At 41.6% G+C, this 25,548-nt stretch overlaps 1 protein-coding gene across 1 annotated transcript in view; it reads right to left on the bottom strand.

Annotated features, from left to right (window-relative positions):
• LOC122553008 (heterogeneous nuclear ribonucleoprotein L-like) overlaps nt 1-23,767 on the bottom strand; it is a 44,556-nt gene extending 20,789 nt beyond the window's left edge. The window contains exons 1-3 of the mRNA XM_043696411.1: nt 23,148-23,767; nt 9,923-10,089; nt 219-456 (exon numbers count right to left, since the gene is read on the bottom strand). Of these exons, the coding sequence (XP_043552346.1) occupies nt 219-456; nt 9,923-10,089; nt 23,148-23,303 (561 nt within the window). The 5' untranslated portion in view covers nt 23,304-23,767. The remainder of the gene's footprint in view (nt 1-218; nt 457-9,922; nt 10,090-23,147) is intronic.
• Nucleotides 23,768-25,548: the final 1,781 nt, after the last annotated feature.

Genomic DNA, 25,548 nt, shown 5'->3' with positions numbered 1-25,548 from the left:
GCAACACCTTTCAAGGTTTGTCTCTTCCATTAGAATTTGGTCCAGACTGTAATTCAGTCATTATTTTTCATTCAATGAAAATTTAGCATAAGGCGACACGCTCTAAATAAAAGACATAAGTTACGATGACTTACAAATTGTCAGTCTACCATATGAGGAGTTTCAATCATTTAAAAACAATTGTGACTTTATCTGTTAAGGGTTTAAGACAAACCTACCGTTGTGATTGGATATAGCGGATTCTGAATAGATAAGAAGAGAACATTGTTGACATGCTTTGGATCTTCAGGACCCCCAGGACGGGTGATCCGTTGACTTGTGGAGAAGTTAAAGAAAGCAGGATGTCCAGCAATATTGACAATCCGCCGTTTAGCATAAGCAACACACTTCTGGGCACTTCGCAAATCTTGAAATTCCACCAGAGCTTGTCGTTTGTTTGGTAACATCATCACGTAGCTGTAATGAAAAGTCCAGCTATGAAGAATTGCTCTTAGGACTAAAACACTGCTGTAGCCCAAGCAGCCTACAAGAGGAAAGACACTTATTCGAACACCTGAACTATCTCCACAGCAGTGCAAAAACAGCACAAGTCAACATTATCACTTCACCTACTCTAATTGGGGTGGCATATTAACTCCGGTCTCCCTTTACCCACCCTTTGACAAACCGTATTTAGGGTATATCATAGCAAAACATGCCCAAACAAGTCCAACACTAAATCACTAGACTTCCTAAAAGTTTGTAACATTATGCTTTATTAGCATCTTAAAATAGTCTGGAATAGGCTTGTTCTCCTCTCATCATTCTCTTCAAAGTTATAAAATGACGAGACATTAAACAGGGAGAAAGTGTTTCCTCTCAGCACAAGGATCACATCCAGAATATCGATTTAAAGTGAACATCTAAAGAACCAGCTGGAGCATGACCAAAACTTTATCTAAACAAAAACAGCAAGAGGCTAGATTCTGCAGTGAGTTACCCAAAACTGTTCGTAACAGATTAAATTGAGAATTTTTTCCCAAATGGGAAATGATTCATTTCTGAAAGAGAGAACATTTGCAGGGCTACAATGGAAATATAGCAGAGTGGGACTGGTTTACTTTCTTTAGAAGAGAGCTGGCACAGACACAATAGGCCATAACCATCTAATGATTTGTGAATTAGGTTGCTGGGTTAATAGGGTAACCTTTAAGATACAGGTAGTTCTTCTATAACTAGATGGTTGCATTATTGTGCAACCCTGCATTATAGAAAAATCGTGCTTTAGAAAGAGCACTTTAAAATGTTGGCAATGTAGTTGTATGACAGTCAACACATGTTTTACAAGTTCATGCTTTAGAAACAGTGTCCCCAATCCTGATATATCGAATTTGTGCTAACAAAAAGACCATTGTAGGAAAATGACTTGTATAAGTCTAGACCCAGGTGCCAATTCTTCAAAAATTATTTGGACAAACGTAAAGAAATAGTTAACAAAAGTAAAATGCTGTATTTAATCAATGACCAATTTAGGAAGTTATCCAGCCTGCAGATTAAACAGTAATTTGACTTGGAAGCTTTTGCTTGTCCAGCAGTGCATGACACAAAGTATACAGTTATGTCTACAGGCTGTAGAGCTTGACGAAACCATTCCAAATCAAACAAACTCCCCTACCTGCCATAAAAGCTTTACAGTGGATGATCAACTTGTTTGATTAATTTATGAACACACCTTCCCTGTGGCCATCAGTCCCAGGAATACGACTCAAGCCAAGAGCTTCTGGTTCAAAGGGTAGATACATTATCCACTGCACCACAAGACTACCTCACCTCAACACATTAAAGAACAAATTAATTGTAAATAACACAGGTTTACAAATAAAAAGAATTCGAACAGTTGAGACAAATTTAAAAATCTGGGGCCGAAATTTAAATTAGATCTTGATCTTAAACACAATAGGAAGAACTAAATCTTAGATGTTTGAAATAATTAATCAGATGGGCAAAAGTACCAGTATATAGACAGAAGTGTCATAATGGACAGTTGGGAAAATGAGGGAACTTGGCAGTTCAGTTATATTTTTATGGTTCCTCACTCTTTGCTATGACACTATTAAACTGATGGACATGTCACAAATTATTCAGGTGGGTAAAATGTTCTTGTCAGATTGGGACAAAGCAATCTTCTGAAATTTATTACTGTTGGTCTCTAGTTTCAAAGGTATCAAATCACCAAAAGTGACCAGAGCATTTACTGCAGTTGTAGCATGTTATACAGGACAAAGTCTTTGCTAACAAAAGAATGTGACCTTGTAGGAGCAAATTACTGCACAGGCTGCAATCTATACTGAAATCCAATGTGATCCCTATGAAAGACTGGTGGTGAGTTCCAAAGGCAAACATAATGGGCAAAAACCGGTCTTGTCAGTGACATCCACAAATTGGAAATCAATGAAACCACAATGCCAACAAAACTACAGTGACATTTGGTTGAAATTTCATGTGCTATAGATTAACACACAATCATATCAATATGAAAATGTTTTAAAATGCTTTGCAAATCCCTTATTTAGTCATTCGCGTGGGTTGCGTCTCCTGAAGACAGAAAACAGTGAAGTTCCTCCTCCTACACACAAAGTGTTCATCTTTTCTGTCCCATCAGACATCTGCCTTCCAAAGCAACCTCCACACATCTTCCCCACCCCTTCCAAAATCACACTTTATTCATGTTCAGTGTAAAGTCATTCATTCCGCCCCACCCCAAAGATTTCTCCACTTTGCCTAGATGTAAGATAGCTGGAGGACCACAATTTCTTGTCCTATCCCCACCTCCTCTTCAAGTGGAGAGCCTAACATCTATTTCAGGACTTGTTTTGCAAATTCCTTTGTAACTGAACACAAGATGCGCCATAAATAAAAAGAAGACAGAGGGCCACTTTGAAATGATCCGCAGTGGGCCTCACAGTGGGAACTACATTGCAATCATATACGGATTTGACCACAATCGAATTTCTCGACCAGTTTTTTCCAAGTCCAGCCTCATAAGATCAGAAAGCAGCTTTGTAATTCTTTGCAGGACCACATCCAGTTTTTCAAAACCCCTTGTTTCTTGATTTCAAAATGGAACTTTACTCCAGGTAGCATCTGAGCAGAATGATCAAATTTGGATTATCAACTTTTATAATGGGCCATGGAGTTTAATGCCTTATTGTCTTTATTGATTATTGCGCTAGATACATTTAGCATCAAGTCTAAGATACTTATCTCAGTCATTTCGGAATTACAGGTTATTCATAAAGTACACTACTTTGCTCTCACATGCAGTGCATTAAACCAAATTTCAACAATTGTTTTGTTCATTATCATTGCTCGTCTGACTAATACTGAGAAGGCACATCACAGCTTCTGAGGGGTATACACTAATGTTGTCAGTTTTAAATTCTTACTGTGTTTCAAGATTTGTATAAACTTACAAGTAAAAGTGGAGGGGATCCAAAATGGCAGCGATCTAAGATCATCACTTTGCAGAGCTCTGCACCACATCGCAGGCAGGACAAAGCCCTAACCCACCCTACCCAGTACTCTATGACTCTGAAAAAGTTGCAAAGTCCTAAAAAGTTCTAAGAAGGCAGTTACCCGTCCCGGGATGCCTAAGAAGGGAGCAGACTCGCCCGCGGCCAGGGACGCAGCCCAACTTACAGGATCCCCGGACTTCATTTCTTACCAGGCCCCGATATCGGTGCTGGGTAAGCAAACTGAAAAGAAACTGGCCTCGATCTCTATTATGCTGCAAAAGCACAAACAGTAGCTAGGAGACCTTGAGATAAGGTCGGACAAAGTACAACACAGGGTCACAGTGGTGGAAGCGGAGACTGATTCCTTTAAGGATAGGATCCAGGCCCGGAGATGTGAGTCTGTAATTTGCTTGACCAGTTTGATGATCGAGAACACGGTGTGCGGCACGGTGGTACAGTGGTTAGCACTGCTGCCCCACAGCGCCAGAGACCCAGGTTCAATTCCCGTCTCAGGCAACTGCCTGTGTGGAGTTTGCACGTTCTCCCTGTGTCTGCGTGGGTTTCCTCCGGGTGCTCCGGTTTCCTCCCACAGTCCAAAGATGTGCAGCTCAGGTGAATTGGCCATGCTAACTTGCTCGTAGTGTTAGGTAAGGGGTAAATGCAGGGGTATGGGTGGGTTGCGCTTCGGCGGGTCGGTGTGGACATGTTGGGCCGAAGGGCCTGTTTCCACACTGTAAATAATCTAATCTAAACAGGGACAGGAAGAAAAATATTCAGACCATTGGTCGGCCAGAGGGGTAGGAAGGAGAGCAATAGTGGAATTTATTGAGGATTGGCTACCAAAATCCCTTAACTTGGAGTCTGGAATGGTCAAGTCTGAAGGTTAAGAGGGCTCACCGAGTCACGGCATGAAGGTCAGGTCTGGACCAACGTCCTTGCCCTATCCTGGTGCGGTTCCATAATTATAGAGACAAGCAGAGAATCATGGAACCTTCCAGAATCCAGGGGAAGGATCAAAGGCCTTAGTTTATGAGGGCCCTAGGATCATGCTTTTCCAGGACTTCCCAATGGCGGTGATCCGGAAAAGGAAATCCTACAATGGCATTAAGAAAAGACTGAGGGAACTCAGGATCTAGTACTCTCTAAGATACCTGGCAGTGCTTCAGATTACCTTTAATGGATTCATACACTTCTTTGACTCAGGGAAAGCAAGAGACTCTGGACAAGCTAACTTAGTCTGAATCATTTAATATGTACAGGTAATAGCATTGTTTGGAAGTCTTTTTTTTTGAAAAAAGGAAAGAGTGTTGGGGTTTTCTTTTCCTCTTTCTTTTTGGAAATAATCTGGGTTCAATTATGCTCTGGGATGAATGGGGAATTTACTTTTAACTTCTAAGTTAAGCTATACCAGGGGATGGGTGGGGTACTTACTATTCACTTTTAACTTTTTTGTTTACAATATTATTCTTTCTTATACTTTCTTTTTTATTGCCGCTTGTGTTTATGGTGCGGCTCTAGCTAGGAGACGACAAAATAATTGGGATGGCAAGATGCCTACTTACTGCCACTTTAAGCCAGTTCAGGTATTTAAATGCCTTGGTTGCTGTAGATGCTGGAGATCAGAGTTGAGGGTGTATTGCTAGAAAAGCGCAGCAGGTCATGCAGCACCCGAGGAGGACTTAAGCCCTTCGAAACATCAATTCTCCTGCTCCTCGGATGCTACCTGATCTGCTGTGCTTTTCCAGCACTACACTCTCGACTAGGTTTGTTAATTGTAGTGGTTTTAGTTTGTGTAGTTTTTAAGGTTCTGTGGATTTTCTTTTATTAAGGCTCAGCAACTTCTAATTCAAGTTCTTCCTCTCTGGAGTCTAAATATTACTGCCGAACATTATGGCTAATGACTTGTTTAAATGGTGCACCTGGACTATCAAAGGGAGTCACTCGCCAATTAAGAGGAAGAAGGTACTCTCAAGTCTTAGAAAGGAAAAAGGTGGATATTGCTTTGTCACAGGAGAAGCACTTGAGTAAGAGGGAACATTTGAAATTGCAGCAGAATGGATTTGATCGGGTTTACTTTTCATCTTTTAATACTCAGAGTTAGGGAATGGCCATATTGGTTAGGAGGAATCTCCCTTTAAGTTACTAGGGTGTGTGTTAAAGACACACATGGGAAGTTTGTAATCCTTAAAGCTTTGATAAATAGTAAAGAATATAGTATTTTAAATGTCTACTATCCCCTGGCCCATCCCTCAAATTTCTGGTAAATGCGTTCTCTAAATTGATTAGTCTTGAATCGCAGCATATCATAGGGGGAAGTTTTAATTGTCTTATGGATCCTGCAGTAGACAGATTGTCCAAAGCCCCCCCCGATACCTTCTTTACAAACCAAGCAATTAGTGGATGTGTGTGTGTGTGGAGTGAGGGTGGGTGGACATCTGGAGGAGTGCCCACCCTACAGCAGGGATTTTACATTGTTTTTCCCCCAATCTGCACAGGTGCCACATCAGGATTATTTTTTTTTGACTGCCCCAAGGCAATCCTGGACTTGGCGATCTCTTGTACGATTGGTAATATTGCCATCTCTGATCAGGCTCCAGTGTACTTTTTGGTTAAGATTACGGAAGCTGTAGTGGGTCTCAAGAGACTGTCGAATGGATCCTTTTATCCTGAAGGATAGTAAGTTCGTGGAGTTTTTCTCTACTGAATTCAGGGCGTTCCTATACATCAATTCAGGTTTGGCTGGTAGCCTGTCCGTTCTTTAGGCAACTAAAACTTATGCCAGAGAGTTAGTTATTTCCTACTCCGCCGGTAGGAAGCAGCAGAAGGGGGAGCAGCATCATCTGCTTGAAGCATGGTTGAAGGCAGCCAAGAAGTGGTACTTCGACAGGGCCTCGTTGACTAAGTAACAGGATCACAGCTCTTTGGTCTGCATTGAACTCCATGCTCAAGCAGACAGCAAAGAAGGAGCTTACTTTTGCAAAACAAAGGCTGTTTGAGCATGGTGACAAACTGGGCAAGTACTTAGCGTATCTTGCCAGGAAAAGAAAAGAGTGCCCCTCAATCCATTACATCAATCAGGGAAGGTGCTGGAAACCTAACCTGTGATTCTAGAAAGATTAATGTAGCATTTCAGAGATTTTACTGAATTATACCAGTCTGAAAGTAGAGAGGATGGGCAGGCTAGGATGGAGCCTTTTTTTCAAGAATCTGGAGCTTCCAGGTATAACTCCCGGACAAGAGAGTTTTTTGTTAATGCCCCCTTATCAGAGCAGGAGGATGTGAAGCAGCTTCAGAGTGGAAAGGCGCTTGGTCCTGATGGACTTCCCAGTGAATTTTATAACATATAAGCATATTTTCAGGCCCAATGCTCAACATGTTCAATGACTCATACAGTCATGATCGCCTCCCACCATCTAAGAGAGGCCAATAGCTCTCTTATTCTTAAGAAAAGGGTAAGCTCGGAGGACGGTACCACTTATAGGCCCATTTCACTTTTAAATGTTGATTTTAAAATCATTTCTAAGACTCTTGCGGAAAGGCTGGAAACTGTGTTGCTTTCTATTATTAAAGAGGACCAGATGGCCTTTATAGAAGGCCGCAGATCTTCCAATAATATCAGGTTATTTAATGTAATTCAAGCGTGTTAACAACAGTCTGTACAGGGATTGGTGATCTCTCTAGATGCAGAGAAGGCATTTGACCGGGTTGAGTGGCTGTACCTTTTTTATACTCTAGAAAGGTTTGGCTTGGGTAAAGCCTTTACAAGATGGGTAAAGGTGCTCTATGGTGACCCTCTCGTTGCAGTTCTCACCAATGGTGTGCGATCATGCAATTTTAATATCTTTAGGGGCAGTCGATAGGGCTGTCCCTCATCGCCATTGCTTTTTACATTGGTGACTGAACAGTTGTCGAAGGCTATTCATAGGGACCCTAATATATAGGCTCCAGAAGTGGGGTCAAAAGCACACAAGATTTCGTTGTATGTGAGCAACGTCCTCATCTTTTTGTCAAACCCAGCAGTTTCAGTGCCTCGCCTGATACAATGTATCAATTTGTTTGGCACTGTTTTGGGTTGCAAGATCAATTTTGCAAAGTCATACGCTATGCCTATAGGTGGTCTTACAAAAATGCTAGGTTTTGATGGCAAATCTCGATTCCCTTTTAAGTGGTCACAGGGAGGTTTTCTGGATTTGGGTATATTCATTACTCTCGTTTTCGATTGGCTGTTTAAAGCTAATTTTTGTGCATTTATTTGACAAAGATCAAACAAGACCTTCAAAGAGGCATTTCTGGTTTCTTGGTTAGGTCAGATAGCCCTCATTAAAATAAATGTTCTTGCCCCCACCCCACCCCTCTATTGTAACCTATGCGAATGGTCCCCTCGATTTTCACTTGGCAAACATTCAGGAGACTGAACAGCTGATTCAGCTCTTCTATGTGGCATCGTAAGTATCCCATTATTAAGTTGGCTAAATTGCAATTGCCTCATGGACTGGGGGAGTGATTCTCCCAGACATTAAAATCAACTAAGCTCGTTTTTATCTTATGAGTGTGACTAGGCTTGTGGGTTAGATATGGAGACTTCTCAGGCAAGGTGCCCCCTTGCTAGTTTGCTGTTTCTGGACAAAATGAGGACAGTTATGAAATATTGCCTGGACAGACTAATGAATTATCAATACTGTTAAAGCATGGAAGGCAGTGTGGCTGAGTGAAGGCAATATATTGCCAAAACATTTTTTTTTTAAAAAACACCTACACAGTTGGTCTGCTGGGTTTTCAACTGGGGATGATGGACTCAGGATTTAAGCTTTGGGCAGCTAGGGGTGTGACTGAGTGCTAGAAAAGTACAGCAGGTCAGGCAGCATCAGGGGAGCAGGAGAAATCGATGCCCAAAATGTCTGTTCTCCTGCTCCTCGGATGCTGCACTTTTCCAGCACCAGACTTTCAACTCTGATCTCCAGCACCTGCAGTCCTCACTTTCTCCTATGGGTGTCTCCTGCATGAGTGATTTATTTGAGGGGGAAACAATGATGTGTTTTGACAAGTCAGCTCGGAAATATGAGCTACATAGCAGGGACCCGTTTTCATTTTTTTTCAAATTAGGGACTTTGTTCAAAAAGGGAAGGAACATTTAACCAATTCCCACAGTTCCAACATAGAGAAGACGGCGCTCAGTGCTAAGAACACATTTTCTGTCAGCACGCTTTATCACCTGTTGGGAAAACGCGAGAAAGATCTTGATTTGCAATTTACAGTTGAAGATTCCCCACAGGGTCTTCAACATGTCTCAAGTGCAAAGCACTCTGACTCAGTGCCTCTCTGGTCCTGCTGCAGGCTCTGAACATACTGGAACGTTGTGGCAGGTACAATAAAGAGGATCTTGGGGACAAGGGTGGAGATGGACCAGATTTCTCCTCTTCTTGGCCTTCCCAGTGTATTGCCTGCAGATGCGCATCAGAAAAAAAAACTTTTCAACATCCTTATTTTTTGCACAAGGAAGAATATTCTGTTAGGTTGAGTATCTGAAAATCATCAGAGTTTGTAGGGTTGGCATAAGATTCTTATGGCACATATCCCTTTGGATATTGTTATAAGTATGGTGCACCATAAAACAGAAATTTTAATAAGACATGGCAGCCCTTTACGGACTACCTGGACATAGATGTCTGCCACACTAATAAGGGTTTTTATATAGCCAAACCAGTTGTGTTTTAAGAGTCTAACACCTAGAGAGAGGGAACTGCGAATGTATGAATGTGGAAATTAATGTTCTCAAGAGTCGAGGGCTAGTGTTTTGTCTCACTGAGCTGTATTATTATGATTTACTAGTTAGTTATTGTTTATTAAAGTATTTAGGTTTTTTTATATACAGATTTATACACTTGTACATGAGTGCAGTCTGGTTTCTCTTGTTCTTTCTTTGTACTGTTTTGAATTGTATTGTTTGTATTTGTATTTGTAATATCAGAAATTTATTTTTCAAATTATATATTTTTAAAAGAAAAGTAAAATCAAAGCGTTTGAACCTCATGCACAATATTGACCTTGAACATCAATTAAATAACTTCAACCCTAATCCTAACGGCTGAGAAAAATCAGCTGCTGTTGCCAGATATTTCATCTTGAGAATTTGAAATACAATATGGTGATGAAGCGCATTTACGCAAAATTAGTGAATGTGTAAGCGCAACATACATCTATACTACAAAGTGTCTTTAGTAACCCCTCCCAAAACTCTTGGAGAATTCACTCCTCCCACTTCCACCAATTCATTCTTTGTCTTCTCATCTTACACTGAAAGAGGAATCCACGCAACCTGATCCACAATACTTTTATACAACATAGTTCACTTTGGAAACAGAAGAGGTGCATGAAGGTCAGTGAGAATTCTAACCAACTACCCTTGGCTAATTAGGTGAGTCACTTACCTTATGAGCCCAAATCGATCAACGCCTTTCACCAGGTCAGCTTCGATCACAGAGTCACACAAAGCACGGACATGAACCACAGGCGATGGGGCAGTCTTATGTTGACTTCTCGGTCGATCATGATCTCGGTCCCTGTCTCTATCGCGATCCCGATCTCTATCGCGATCCTAAAAGGGGAATGTTTGTTACTGTAAATAAATTATCTTCAAGACAATTCTATTTTAATACTTTACCCCTGCATGGGTCATTGCATCAAATCAAAATATTCACAATGTGCAAGTTAGGTGAATTGGCCATGCTAAATTGCCCATAGTGTTAGGTGAAGGGGTAACTGTAGGAGAATGGGTCTGGGTGGATTGCTCTTCGGAGGGTCGGTGTGGACTTGTTGGGCCGAAGGGCCTGCTTCCACACTAAGTAATCTAATCTAATCTAACCAGTGTTATTTCTCTAATTTGAAGCACTCATGCAGTCAGAAGTAACTTTAAACAAGTCTCAAGTAATAAGACTTAAGTGTTTTAATTGTTAATTGATGCTTAGTAATTTAACTGTGGTTCAGTAGGCATCACAAATCACTTCTTGAATGAGTTCCAATTCAGGAATTTGAAAATCAAACTGACACACGGTGCAGCAACACTTAGTACTGCGACATTTACAAAACAGTGGTCATCTTTAAGATGAAAGGACAATGACCATGTAAATGTCCTTAAAGTTGGCAAGTCTACTACTGTTGCAGACAGGGCATTCCACACCCTTAGTACTCTGAGTAAAGGGACTACCTCTCACATCTATCCCAGATCTACCAAACCTCAACTTAAAACTATGTCCCCTCCTGTTAGCCATCATCAGAGGAAAAAGGCTCTCACTATCCATCCTATCTAATCCTCTGATCATTTTGTATGTCTCTAAGGCATCTCTCAACCTCCTTCTCTCTAATGAAAACAGCCACCAGTCCCTCAGCCTTTCCTCACAAAATGTTCCCTCCACACAAGGCAACATCCTGGTAAATTTCCTCTGCACCCTCCTTTCCAATGCTTCCACATCCTTCCTATAATGTCACGACCAGAACTGAACACAATATTCCAAATGCGGCCGCACAAGTTTTGTAGAGCTGAAACATGACCTCATGACTCCGAAACTCAATCCCTTTACCAATAAAAGGTAACACACCATATGCCTTCTTAACAACCCTATCAACCTGGGTGGCAACTTTCAGGGATCTACGCACATGGACATCAAGATGTCTCTGCTCATCCACACTACCAAGAATCTTACCAGCAGCCCACTACTCGGTATTCCTGTAACTCCTTCCAAAGTAAATCACCTCACATCTTTCCATGTTAAACTCCATTTCTCACCTCTCAGTCATCTTTGCAACTTATCTATGTCCCTCTGTAACCTGCAACATCGTTCCGCACTGTGCGTAACTCCACCAACCTTTGTGTCATCCGCAAATTTACTAAACCATCCTTCCAGGATGAACATTTCCCATCAACCACCACTCTGTCTTCTTACAACTAGCCAATTTCTGATCCAAACCGCTAAATCACCCTCAATCCCATGCCTCTATTGTCTGCAATAGCCAACCATGCGGAACCTTATCAAATGCTTCACTGAAACCCGTATGCACATCAACTGCTTTAGCCTTATCCACCTGTTTGCCCACCTTCTCAAAGAACTCAAGGTTTGTGAAGGGTAAGTCGTGCTTCACAAAACCGTGTTGACTATCGCTAATCAACTTATTCCTTTCTAGACGATTAGAAATCTTATATCTTGTAGTCTGTTTCAACACTGTACCCACAAGCGAAGTAAGGCTCACTAGTCTATAATTAACAGGGTTGTCTCTACTCCCCTTCTTGAACAAGGGACATTTGCTATCCTCCAGTCTTCTGGCACTATTCCTGTAGACAATGATGACAAAGATCAAAGCCAAAGGCTCTGCAATCTCCCCCCTAGATTCCCAGAGAATCCTAGGATAAATGCCATCCGGCCCAGCAGGACTTACCTATTTTTGCACTTTCCAGAATTGCTAACACCTCCTCCTTGTGAGCCTCAATCCTGTCTCGTCTAATAGCCTGTATCTCAGTATTCTCCTCAACAATACTGTCTTTTCCAAGATCCATAAGGGGGAGGGGGAAAAGCCCCAAGTCATCGTCCACATAAGAACCAATGACATAGGTAGGAAAAGGGATGGGGATGTAAGGCAGAAATTCAAGGAGCTAGGGTAGAAGCTTAGAGGTAGAATAGAGTTGTTATCGCTGGTTTGCTACCCATGCCATGTGCTAGCAAGGCAAGGAATAGGGACAGAGAGCTACATGTTCAACTACTACAGGGATGGTACAGGAGGGAGGGATTCAGATACGTGGTTAATTGGGGGTCATTCTGGGGTAGATGGGACCTCTACAAATGGAATGGTCTGCACCTGAACCAAAGGGTGGTGTACAGATGAACCAGAGGAGTACCACTATCCTTGGGGGAAAGAGGTGGGGGGGGGTGCTAATCTTCTTTGGGAGGGTTTAAACTAATTCTACAAGGGGATGTGAACCTGAATTGTAGCTCCAGTGTACAGGAGGTTGAAAGTACAAGTAGAGAACCCATTATCTTAAATTCCAAAATCCAAAAAGCTCCAAAATCCAAAGTCTGGTGGTGCGTGTTGGGAAGGGGGACAATATTGACATAGTTGGCAGGATTCAAACAGATAGTTACAATCAGATGGTGTCAGTGGTCACTCGGTGTCGAGACAGATGGGCCCACAAGGTAAGATTTTAAACCTTGGTCCCTCTCAACATTTGTATGGCAGAGATGGTCCCCTCATTCAATAATTCTCTATTCCATGGACTCCTCAAACAGTAATTAGTTCAGTCGAGACAGACAGTTATGCAATCGCGCTGGCAGGCAGAGGTTACAGTCCTCCTTGCTGCATTGGGCAGATGGGTGGGCGTAAGAGGTTAGAGTCCTCTGCATGGTACTGGGGCTCGAGTCCCCTAGGTGGGGTTGATTGCGGTTCAAGTCCTCTGTGTGGATTGGGGTTTGAGTCTACTGGGTGGATTGATTTGAGGTTCGAACTCTGTGTTTAAGTGAGGTTCAAGCCCCAATGAGGATTAAAGTGAGAAAGGGGTTAAAGTCCCCTGGTGGCAAAATTTGAGCCTCTGCGAATCTTTGCTCTGGGAGAAAGAGAGCGGCTTGGACTACAGTGCCATGTGGTCCACTGCGAGGGCTCTCTTTTTTAAGTGTAATTTCAGTGAGGATGAAAAAAAATAAAAAACAAGAAATGCTGAAATTAAGGTTGTACTAATACTTGGGTAGAAAAAGGAAAGTTTTGATGTTAATTGTGCCATGCTGAGCGCATTTGATGTTTAAAAACTTGCATTTATTAAAATACTGATTCAGAAAATCCTTTTGAGTAACGGTTTTGCCTTGTTTGAATCAGGATCTCAATTCAATGTGTTTTGTGGGGGTATGTAATGGGCCAGATTTTGTGTTTACATTGATCATTCTAAACATGACAGTGTTGTACAATTTCAAACCTGTAACCTTAAAACAAATTGATCGAGTGCCTTGAGCCCCTGATTTGTTTCAAATTCTACAATGCCCGTTTCAGAAAAAAACTATTGTCAATGATCATGCTTTAGCCAGACGATAGTATTGCTGCTGTGGTTTTAAACGCAAAGTGTTCACAAAAAGAGTGCATTTTGAGTTTGATGTTTTGTTAAGATTTGGAGAATACTTGAATTTGAGGCTGAGCTGTTTCAGTTCTGTTAATTATTGTTAACACTTCATTGGCCCCCTTCATGTTGCAAATTCAAGGCATGTTGATCTCTATCAAGGTTGCCACCATAATTCTGACTATTTTATTTAGGAAGTTTCAGTTTTAAAATATTCAGCATTTATTTCCCACAAATATTTGAGATTTAAATATGAACTGAAACAGCCTCTTCAATTACAAAAGCACAGGAAACATTTTTTCATTGGTTTGCCATTCCAGACTTTTGAAATACTTTTCCTGACAGCTTTCACCTCGGGGACTCGAGCCCCAGTACCATGCAGAGGACTCTAACCTCTTACGTCCACCCATCTGCCCAATGCAGCAAGGAGGACTGTAACCTCTGCCTGCCAGCTTTCACATTAACCAAGTATCAATTTGTTAAAGGAAAATAATTTTTGAATAACCTGAATGGGGTGCCCAGAGGGTTTGACTTTAGGACTACTGATTGTTGTTTACAACTGACAATTGTTTAGGCAGTACAATTTAGAGGTTTATGGATTGTATAAAACTTGATGTCATAAATAATTAACAGGCTTCAAGAATGCAGATAAGGGGGAGATAGACAGACGCAATTTAGTGTAATTAGATGTGTGACTGTCTTCATACTGATGGCCACCTTGGCGGGGAGAGGAGACGCAAGGATGCTTTCAGCACCTAACAGTTTCTCTAGGGTTCCTCCATTCACAGGATTGGCACGCCTTCATACCACCACCCACCCCCTACAATCTGATCCAGCGGATTCAATAAGATCCCCAGGCATGCGCATGAGGGGTGGATAGGCTAACAACAGTGAATAGGAGGTCAGTACGCTTTTTGTCAGTGGCCTTCGATAGACATTAGGCCACATAAGCTTTACCTTCACTTTCGATCATTTAAGGGATATGAAGGGTCACTGATCAAGCGAACATCGGAATGGCCATTTGGCTTTGTTACATTTGACAGCAGAGCAGGAGCAGAGTCAGCGAAGAATGCTGCTTTCACCTAGCTTGCAGTTGCAGCTGCTGCACTGCACGCTTAGATGCGCTGGTATGCTCCATCTGAAGTATCTCCAGAAGAATGGAAGTCTTGTCAGTGTTGTTAAGCATTTAACTGCTCTTATCCAAGAATTCAGATTTCTCTGTGGAGTGATACAGAAGGACAAGACTGAATTTTGTTTTCGGGTTGGACTTTACAGAAGGAGATTTTGGAGAACTTGCTCATTTCCACCTGACTTAGAGGGATGGAGTGGTCGCTAAAGATTGCGGATTTAGGATCTTTACTGGTGATTTTTTTCTCCCCAGATGGGAGAATTCTTCAAATTCTATTTACTGTAACGACTAGTAATTTTTGTTGTTAGAAAAAGGTTACCTCAGATTACAACAGGATCTTGATCAGATGGGCCAACGGGCTGAGAGGTATCAGATGGAGTTTAATTTACATAAATGTGAAGCACTGCAATTTGGAAAAGCAAATCTCAGCAGGACTTATACACCTTAACGTTAAGGTCCTAGGGAGTGTTGTTGAACAAAGAGACCTTGGAGTTCCTTGAAAGTGGAGCTGCACTGATAGGATAATGAAGGCGGTATTTGGTATGCTCTCCTTTATTGGTCAGAGTATTGAGTACAGGAGTTGGGAGGTCATGTTGCAGTGATGTTGTGAAACTTGAAAGGGTTCAGAAAGGATTTACAAGTGTGTTGCCAGGGTTGAAGGATTTGAGTTACAGGGACAGGTTGAATAGGGCTAGGGCTGTTTTCCCTGCAGCGTTGGAGGGTGACGGGTGACCGTATAGAGGTTTTTAAAACCATGAGGGGCATGGATAGGATAAACAGACAAAGTTTTTTCCCTGGGGTGGGGGGAGTCCACAACTAGAGGACATAAGTTTAGGGTGAGAGGGGAAAGATATAAAAGAGACCTACAGGGCAACATTTTCACTCAGAGGGTGGTATGTGTATGAAATGAGCTGCCAGAGGAAGTGGCGGAGGCTGGTACAATTGCAACATTTAAGAGGCATCTGGATGGGTATATGAATAGGAAGGATTTGAGACGATATAGGCCAAGGTTGGGATTCTGGTCGGCACGGACGATTTGGACCGAAAGGTCTGTTTCCGTGCTGTACATCTCTATGACTCTATAATCATTGTACACTATGTATCAATAACTTGCTTGAATACTGGCTGTCAGAATCTTATGAAAGCTGGTAGTGCCATCTAGGTGGTTATCACAAAATGATAGGAGGGAATGAGAATGTGTATGGGTATAAGCAGGTCGGGAAGAGTTACGCTTTGAGTTCTGCGAAACACGAGGTTCAGCTGAGCAGGACTCAGATCAGATAAGAACATTTAGTTAACAATTGGGTGCTGGAGGCAAGGGTAATGGGTTAACAAGGTGGAAAAGCATTCATTATGTACAGCCATTTCACAATAATGGAAGTATTCAGTAAGATCAGTTAACAAGGTGAAAAGTATTCATTATGTGAAGCCAGTTAAGGTTAAGAACATTCATTGTGTAACAGCAGATGGTTTAATCGCTATTGACACTTTGATTGTGACGGTCACCCAACATGTATGTGGCCTTATCTGGATGCTCCTCCCTGTGAAATGACTCAGAGGAACCTCAATTATTCAAATATCAATTATTCGATGGAGATCGAGGTCCCGATAGAAACATTACGTGAAAGAGCCATTTCAACCCTGATCAAATCTTCTGTTTACACCGATTAAACAGATCTCTGCCGAGAACAGTACTGGACATAGATGAGAGCCAAGGTATTGTCTCCAAATGACTGACCTCCCGCCCTCTCTCCCTTGCCACACATTTGGGGTTTTGGGGGTGGGTGGTGTTGGAGGCGGTGTTCTGCTGCTAGTCTACCGAATAGGGAGCAAACTTAATAGAAAACTCGAGCCCCAGAGGAAAGGGATTGAATCAATTAACTGAATATTCAATTATCCGAACGAAATAGTGCCTACCCATCTCATTCCGATAGTAGAGGTTCCTCTGTATATAATTCCTTAAGAAACTGTTGTTCACGAGAGAAGGTCGAGAACTCATGTCTCTGTGCACGTGGGTGATCGCTCCTCTCTCCCTCCAGGGCCCGGAATAAAGATGAAGGAGGTAAAACTACACTGTGTCTGAGTATTTTGCTTCGAAAGGGGGTGGGTATCTAATGTTGATTTTGCCTTTGTGCACTTCCTGTGCACCCATGATGGGCAGCACGGTGGCTCAGTGGCTAGCACTGCTGCCTCACAGCACCAGGAACCCAGGTTCGACTCCTGCCTTGGGTAACTGACTGTGTGGAGTTTGCACATTCTCCCTGTGTCTGCGTGGGTTTCCTCCCACAATCCAAAGATGTGCAGGTTAGGTGAACTGGTCATGCTAAATTGCCCATAATTGGGGTGAATATAGGGTATAGGTCTGGATGGGTTATTCTTCATAGGGTCAGTATGGACTTGTTGGGCCGAAGGGCCTGTTTCCATACTGTAGGGAATCTAGTCCTAACCATGTCTGGTTCATTCTGTCTAAACACCCTATGATCCGTATGTCCTTGTATGTCATGATTTGCCTGTACTCCTCGCAAAACAAAAGCTTTACACTGTACTTAGGTTAATGACAAAAATAATTTTTTAAAAAAATCAAAGTAGCCCTGAATTTTGCCAACTCACAAAGCCATTCAAGGTAATTGGCTGATTGTGATACTAACAGTGAACTGAAGTAACACATGCCACAGAGCAACTGAATGTAATTTCACACTCAAGACATTTAGCAAAAAATTGAGCAGGCAATTTTTAACAGAAATGCAACAATTTATGAACATTCAGGTCTCCCTGCTATGGAAAGGTTGTTGTAAAACCACGAAAGGATTCAGAGATGTATAAGCATTTTGCCAGGACTGGCACCTTACAAAGGAGTAGTGCTCTGAAAGCTTGTGATTTTAAATAAACATGTCCAATATAAATAGACTCAATTTTAAAATGTATATATTTAAAAGAAACTATTTAGGGCTAAAGGAAAGAAACAGCATCAGAGAGACAAATGAATAGCTTTTCCAAACTCTAACACAAAAGACTAATTGGACTTTTCTTGCATTTAATGATTCAATAAAAGGTTTGTGAACAGAGCTGCACAGGTATGCTCAAAAATCATTACGGAATTCCTACTTTATGCAACTTACAAAAACACAATTCTAAAAACTTGCAGAATTCCACAATACAATTACACAATGCATGATCAAAATGCTGAAGATAACTGCCCAGACTTCACGTAACGACCAGAAATACCCACATTCATTCCAGCTTTTACTTTGCTGAAATAAAACAAATCTAAGAGGGTGCAATGACAACGGTGCAAATTATGTGCATTTGCAAATGGTGACTCACATTACAGAGGAAAGAGCTTGCATTTAGTGTACCTCTCATCAATGTGCATCATTTCAAAAGAACAAGACAGCCAATGTTTACTGATATAATGTAGGAATTTTGGATGCTAATTTGTACATTGTACTTTTATGGGACCTTGCTGTGATAGGTGGGATTTAATATTTCAACTGAACATACCAACAGCACAGCACAGCACTCCTTAGCACTGCACTGGAGTGTCAGCTAAGGTTAAGTGTTCAAGTGATACTGGAGGCTATAAATCTGATGGTTAAAAGCAAGAATACTACCAATGAACCAAGGATAAAACGCTTAGAATACATTTTCCAAAGACTGAAAAATACTCAGCTAAGATAGGCATGGTTCCGTTGCCTTTGCTAAAAATTTCAATGTAAAACTATCATGGAGGTCAGAGACAAAGACAGGAAAATAACTGTCAAGGTGCAGACTTTGATTGTGATCTAAGTCAATAGCAGAATAGGCTCTTAAGCACTGAATACTTCTGTTATACCGCCCCATAAAGCTTAAATTACTGGATAATAACTCAAAAAAATATAAAGTAATTTTATTTTTCAGTAGGGAGAAAAGAGCAGATGTAACTAACTAATCTAGCTCCAAGTATAAAAAGTGTATCTGGTTGACAGAAAACATAGCCAGCTACGAGGTGCAAAATAGTTGTAGCATTCAAAGTACATAATACAGTACTAGTTTTCCAAACAAGTTACGTTAAGTAACACATTATCCAACAATCCACAAGTTAGCTATAAGTAGCAAGAAAACTGAAATGTCAACCATTTTAAAGAAAACCAGGTTTCAACAGAGCACATCAACATGATCTTTCTCTCACCGATAAACCTGATCAGCATATCACATTCTCCAAATTTCTAATAGCACTCCTATATTGAAGGTGGAGAATTTTACCACTCCAAAAGATCTGGAAATAAATTATTGGCAAACCACAGAAACCAAAGTCTCACAACACATAATAGGAAGATGGATGGCAAGAATGATAATTTTACACAGTTTATGCCTTGAACTGTTAAAGATTCACTTAACTATTTTAATTGAAATGTCCATTTAATAATATACAGGCTAAATCAAGTAATAGTCAAGAAAAATCAGCTGAGGACTTTTCGCTCGGACTTATTTTCCGGTCTTCGTCTAGGGTGTAGGTTTGCTCACTGAGCTGTAGGTTTGATATCCAGACGTTTCATGACCTGGCTCAGTAACATTGTCAATGGCGACATTCAAGTAAGCGAAGCTGTCGTCTCCTGCTTTCTATTTATAGGTTTGTCCTGGATGGGGTTCCTGGGGTTTGTGGTGATGTCATTTCCTGTTCGTTTTCGAAGGGGTTGAGAGATGGTATCTAGATCTGTGTGTTTGTTTACGGCGTTGTGGTTGGAGTGCCAGACCTCTAGGAATTCTCTGGCATGTCTTTGTTTAGCCTGTCCCAGGATAGATGTGTTGTCCCAGTCAAAATGGTGTATTTTTTCATCGTGTGTAGGGCTACAAGGGAGAGAGGGTCATGTCTTTTTGTGGCTAGCTGATGTTCGTGTATCCTGGCTAACTTTCTTCCTGTTTGTCCCACGTACTGTTAGTGGCAGTCCTTGCGTGGAATTTTGTAGATGACATTGGTTTTGACCATGGGTTGTACTGGGTCTTTTAAGTTTGTTAGTTTTTGTTTGAGTGTGTTGGTGGGTTTGTGTGCTACTAGGATTCCGCTGGGTCTTAGTAGTCTGGCTGTCATTTCTGAAACTTCTTTGATGTATGGTAAGGTGGTTAGGATTTCTGGCTGTGTTTGGTCTGCTTGTCGTGGTTTGTTCTTGAGGAATCTGCGGACTGTATTTTTTGAGTATCCGTTCTTCTTGAATATGTTGTATAGGTGGTTCTCCTCTGTTTTCCAAAGTTCGTCTGTGCTGCAGTGTGTGGTTGCTCTTTGGAATAGTGTTCTGATACAGCTTCGTTTGTGTGTGTTGGGATGGTTGCTGGTGTAGTTAAGTATTTGGTCAGTGTTTGTCGGTTTTCTGTATACGCAGGTTTGTAGTTCTCCATTGTCCTTTCTTTCGACTGTGACATCCAGGAATGCGGGTTTGTCGTCTGTTTTTTCCTCCTTGGTGAACTTTATGCCTGAGAGAGTGTTGTTGATAATGTTAAATGTCTCTTCTATCTTGTTTCGTTTTGTGATGACAAAGGTCTCATCTACGTAGCGGACCCAGATTTTTGGTTTGATGGTTGGTAGGGCTGTTTGTTCTAGTCTTTGCATTACCACTTCTGCTATGAATCCAAATAGCAGAGATCCCATGGGTGTGCCATTAGTTTGTTTGTAGATTATGTTGTTGAAGGTGAAGTGGGTGGTGAGGCACAGGTCCAGTGGCTTCATGATGTTTTCGTTGGTAATGTGATTGAGGGTGGTTGGGGTGTGTGTGTGATGGTCTCATCTAAAAGTGTGGTCTTTGTCTCTTACATCAATGATACATTTGTCCAGCAAAAATATATTAATCTCAAATTAGTTAAATAGTTTTACATTGAAAATTTTAACAAAGACAACGGAACCATGTCTAGCTTAGCTGAGTATTTTTCAGTCTATGGAAAATGTTTTAGATTTTCAATATTTATAATTTTCCTCAATAGGAAATGTACTTGTAATTTAATAAACTGAGTGGAATATGCACGCAATATAACAATCCTGAAATTTTCACGTAAACCACACTAGCAGATTTGAGTTTACGAAGCTCAGCTCCCTCATCTTGACTGCTCTGGGAAGTGAATGTCTCATTACCCTTACAGGCGCAGAAAACACGAAGCTTGAAAGATGGAAGATGTTCATGTGAATGAGAGAGCACGCATGAGCAAACGAGACAGGTAAGAGTCTGATTTGAGTGAACACTGGCTTGTCATGGATTGAATGTATGTTGTTCACTGGAGCTCGAGATTCAGGAAGGTCATGAATTTAATTCTTGGAGTCTAAGATGATTTTAAAACAAAAAGCCATTTTGTAGGATAATAATACTGGATAGGTTAGCTGAGCAAGGTTACCTCATGACCTTTCCACATAGATTAGACTAGTCCCTTGTTATGAGGTACTGTTTAAAGGGAAGGTTATCCAGCCAAAGCAATCAGCCATTTGGGACCTGGCTGGATCAAGGTTTCCCACTTTGATGTGCATGTAGCTTAATTAGTCAAGCATATGCAGACCTGTCAATGAGTTTCTCTTCCTCTGCAAACTTTTGCCATTTTGTTGCTGCTTATCTGATTGAGGACATGTGGCACTCTTGTAATGTTAATACTCTGCTAAAGGTTTTAGAAACTTAGCACAAGCCGAGCTTGTAGGTATCCGTGTTCTGACTTGTAAGTATTGGTGTTATAGTGTAACACTGATGCCATTGGTAAATAAAAGGTAATAATTTAAACTAAACTGTATGTAAGAGTTTTATATTCCAGACTACCACAGAGTACGATCTCTGGGGCGATCCAAGAGAAGATACAGGTCAAGTCCATCAGGGATTCCCTGAGCAGTCTCAAATAGGTATTTTAACAGCTGTACTATCAGGATTCTATGATTCATAGAAGGAAACATATAGTATGACTGTCACTAATAAGTTAATAAAATATGACCCAGAGAAGAACTTCACAAGTGATACCTTGTGGCATTGCTTAGGAGTATATTTGCCCAACAACTCTACGAAATGCAAAGCTCTTCTTCATCTGTGTGTGTGTCTACAGCAAAATAAATCAACATTCAAGTACTTGGTCAAAATTGATTGTGCAGTTTGGAAGCCTGCTGGGGGGATGCTCTAAGTATTAAATTATCACACTATTACAATTTGGGAGCAACTACATGAAAAGATGTCAAAAGGGAAATAGTTATGAACAAAGCTTGGCATAACAGGAAACATTAGTCAAATAGGATCATGTCTCCATAGTCCCAGAGGACGATAGGGTTGCTCTCACTAGAGAGATGACTGAAAAAATATTTATCTTGGAGATAGCACGAAAAGACAATTTCCATAATTTGTAATATGGAAGATTAATTTACGTGAATTTAAATTGTATGTCAAAGACTTGCAATTCACGTTTGAAAGACAAATTAACGGAAAGTCCCTAATGGAGGGGAAGGAATAATACCCATCACAAATGTTCATTCCCTTCACTGGTTTATAAGCAGAACCAAAACACGCCAACACTCGCTAGTCGGCATACTGCGCTACAGAGGTTGACATCTCCATTACTCATTTCTATTTCAGGACATCGGAACAGCGTTACTCCTTTACAAATATTGTATTTTTGGCTTATACTGCAGAAATATAAAGGTATAACAGGCTCCCACCAACCCTCCATCATAATCTCACACCTAATGTGGTTAGCGGATTTATCCGGCAAACAGCAGTATATTTTAAGCTTTGAACATTAAGCACCGGTTTCTTTGGGTCTGAGAAACGGAGCTTTAGGATCAATATTGTAGTTTAACAGGTTACACAGCAACATTTTAAAAAATCCACACAGTTGTTGATTGAGTCTTTATTTCAATTTCTGTAGAAATGAAAATTTGTTTGATTCGTTAAAATAGAATAGGCTTTGCAACCTCCGTTGTCTCAGTGGCTCTATAGGTTATCTAACCAGCAAATGTGGCAATTTTTATCCGCGGTGCAAGCAGAGGGAATGCGGACGCTGGACAAACATCTCCAAAAGCCTTTGCCTAACCGAAATAATTATCGCAACCAGCCGCTGGTAGACTAGCGTGCGGTGGTGTAGACCGATGAGGTTTTAAAAATGTAGTATGCAAATACAGGCTCACAACTCCAGATGGAGGCCTCCCCAACCTCTCAGGTGGTGATGGCACTCACGTTAAAGATAGATCAGCAGCCGCACTTTGGCTGGAGTACGCAAAATAGAAAAAAAACAAGTGTCACGCTGGCACATTTGGTGCAGTGCGAAAAAGCAGAGTCGGGATCAACGAAACAAACGAACGAAGCCGGGACTTTGGTGGGTGGGATAACTCATGCGCGTACTCTCTCTGAATTACAGTATTTAAAGTTACTCCGAAATTTCAGCACGGCCTGGGAGCGGAGTATGTGAAAGGTGTAAAGTTGGAACGTGCAGGAGCGTTCACCTCCCCCCCATCCGAGCCACCAACGTCGCGTCCTTCATCCTCCTCGCTATCGAAGTCGGTGTCGCTTTCGTCGACCTTGAGCCGCTTAGACGGGTGCCGGGAGGACTCGTAATATTCGTCCAGATAGTCCGTCGACTCGTAATAGTCCGCCGACGACATTTCTCCAGAGAATTTTCCCCCAAAATAAATGCGATGCAGAGGGAGAGAGGAAATCGGAGGCCGCAGCTGTTATGTAACTTTTTTTTTATAAATCGGCAACTAGACAATTTGAAAAGGGGCCAGTTTGTCAGTCACCACTCGATGAAGGAAAGCCTTGCTAAATGAAAACACCTCAGTTCAGCCGGCAGCCTCTCCGTTTTCTTTCCCCGCTCCTCTTAGCGCAACCGACCCAGCGTTTCACTCTTTTGTCCACGATCGCGAAAATGCGATGGATCGTCGGGGCACGGCACAATCCGCGCGCGCGTCCCCGCCCCCAGCCTCTCGCCCATTGGCCGGAGGGACACCCGGCGGTCGTCCCTGATTGAAGAGGAGAACAAAGGGGCCCGACGCTACTTGAGCCTTCTGTCTTTCTATTGGCTGCTGGGACGTCAGTACTCCCGCATCTATTCCCGCCCTCCTCTGCTGCCGGCCGCCCCCTTGCAGTCAGAGGCAGAGCGGCTGGAAATGTTGAGGGGAGTGGGAGATTGTGTAATCTTTCACCATTCAATGGGATTGTGGCTGATCCGTATTCGATCCAGCTCGGCTCCACACCCGTGGTCAGCGGAAATGCGCTGATCTTGTGTTTAACAGGATTGCTTTAGCTAGAATCTGCTGCATTTTGAGGAAAGGTTTCTACTGCCTTTTAGCACCAAGAAATATTTATTTTCCTGTGGAGCATAGAAATGCCACCTCTGGCAAAATTGTCAGAGGCACAGTTTCTTAGTCAAATCTAGCCTCACTCTTGATCTCGCGAGAGAGCTCTGAAATTTCAGGATTTTTCTGCCGCTGACATTTTCTTCGGGATCAGAACCGAATTGTTGACTTTGCCAACTCTGTTAAAGAGAGCAGCTCTGCGAAGACCCGAAACTGCCCCAGTTTATTTTACTCACCACCCAAACCCTTTTCCACAAAGCAATATTCATTATCTACAAAGTATACTTTCACTTCACTTATTTACTGAAAGTTTCCCCCTCTGGATTCAGTTCTCTCCAGCTTACCTTGAAAACAAAACGCCCAAAACACTTATTAACAAACTACAGTTCATTTCGCATTCGTTTTGCACTCCCCAATATAAAACATCTTGAGGCACGTCCTGTTTAAAAAGTACCAAAAAATTCAAAATTCTTGTTGGTACAAAAGGATGTGGTCAAGTGACCCATAGCTGTAGAAATCGTGTCTGACTGATAATTGGCCAAAATAAATTAATCAGGAGCCAGCAGCTATGGGGCTACAGACAATAGTGGAAACCAAGGTCAGCTAGAGGATTGTGTTTTGGAAAATTATTGATCAGACTTTCCAGCACCTTGACTTCCAGCCAGTGCCTCAGGATGGTAACAGTGAAGTGTGTTGGCGTGACCCTGTTGGATGCTTTGAACGGTATTCATGATCCCATTGGCCAAAAGCCATAGAACAATCAGAGATGTCTGGGGCAAGGGGAATAAAACACACCTAGAAGGCACCCCCTTAGCAAGTCTTGTGTCAGAAGACCATGTCGCACCCTAAGAAGATCCTCCCTGACTGTGAGACTGATTTTCGTAGAAGAAAGCCATCTTTCATCGGGGAGGAGGGAGATTCAATCTCAAACATGTGGATTATTGCAGAAGGATAGAGCTAGATTGGGTGTAAATACTGTGGAAATTTATAAGGAATGTTTTGTTAATAAAATTGAATGGAACTGCAAACTGAATTCTGTGTCCCTTTGTCCAGCTCATTGACAAGAACGCTTCGGTAAAGTGTTTTAATATATAAACTGATTAAAGCATCCAAATAATAGACCACAAGAAATCATGCAACTGTGCTACTCATTTATTGTGTTACTCCATATCGACTTGTTCTTTTTTATTGAATATTTTCAAGCAAATGAAAGTCACGATTAAAACCAATTATTGAAATTGACATTTTAAATCTTCACATTTTGTAGGTGGAGAACATGTATGAGATACTCAAGTCACTGCAGCTATGTGGCAACGAGTGAATGAATCAAGGGGTCTTTCCCTGTAAATTATACCTGGGAACTGATTGATAAAATTCCACTGCACTTCTTTCAGAGTCAATTATCCCTTCTGAGGATTGTGACCAGAACTGGACAAGCTACTTGATATGTGGTGGAACCAGGATTTTGATTAAAATTGCACCAAAAATTCTTCTCCTTTATATTCGAGCCTTCTAACTATTAAAGGTTAACATTCCCTATGTTTATATTTAG

The sequence above is a fragment of the Chiloscyllium plagiosum genome, chromosome 9 (genome assembly GCF_004010195.1).
Source record: "Chiloscyllium plagiosum isolate BGI_BamShark_2017 chromosome 9, ASM401019v2, whole genome shotgun sequence".
Lineage (NCBI taxonomy): Eukaryota > Metazoa > Chordata > Chondrichthyes > Orectolobiformes > Hemiscylliidae > Chiloscyllium > Chiloscyllium plagiosum.
This window is presented reverse-complemented; position numbering and strand designations above follow the sequence as displayed.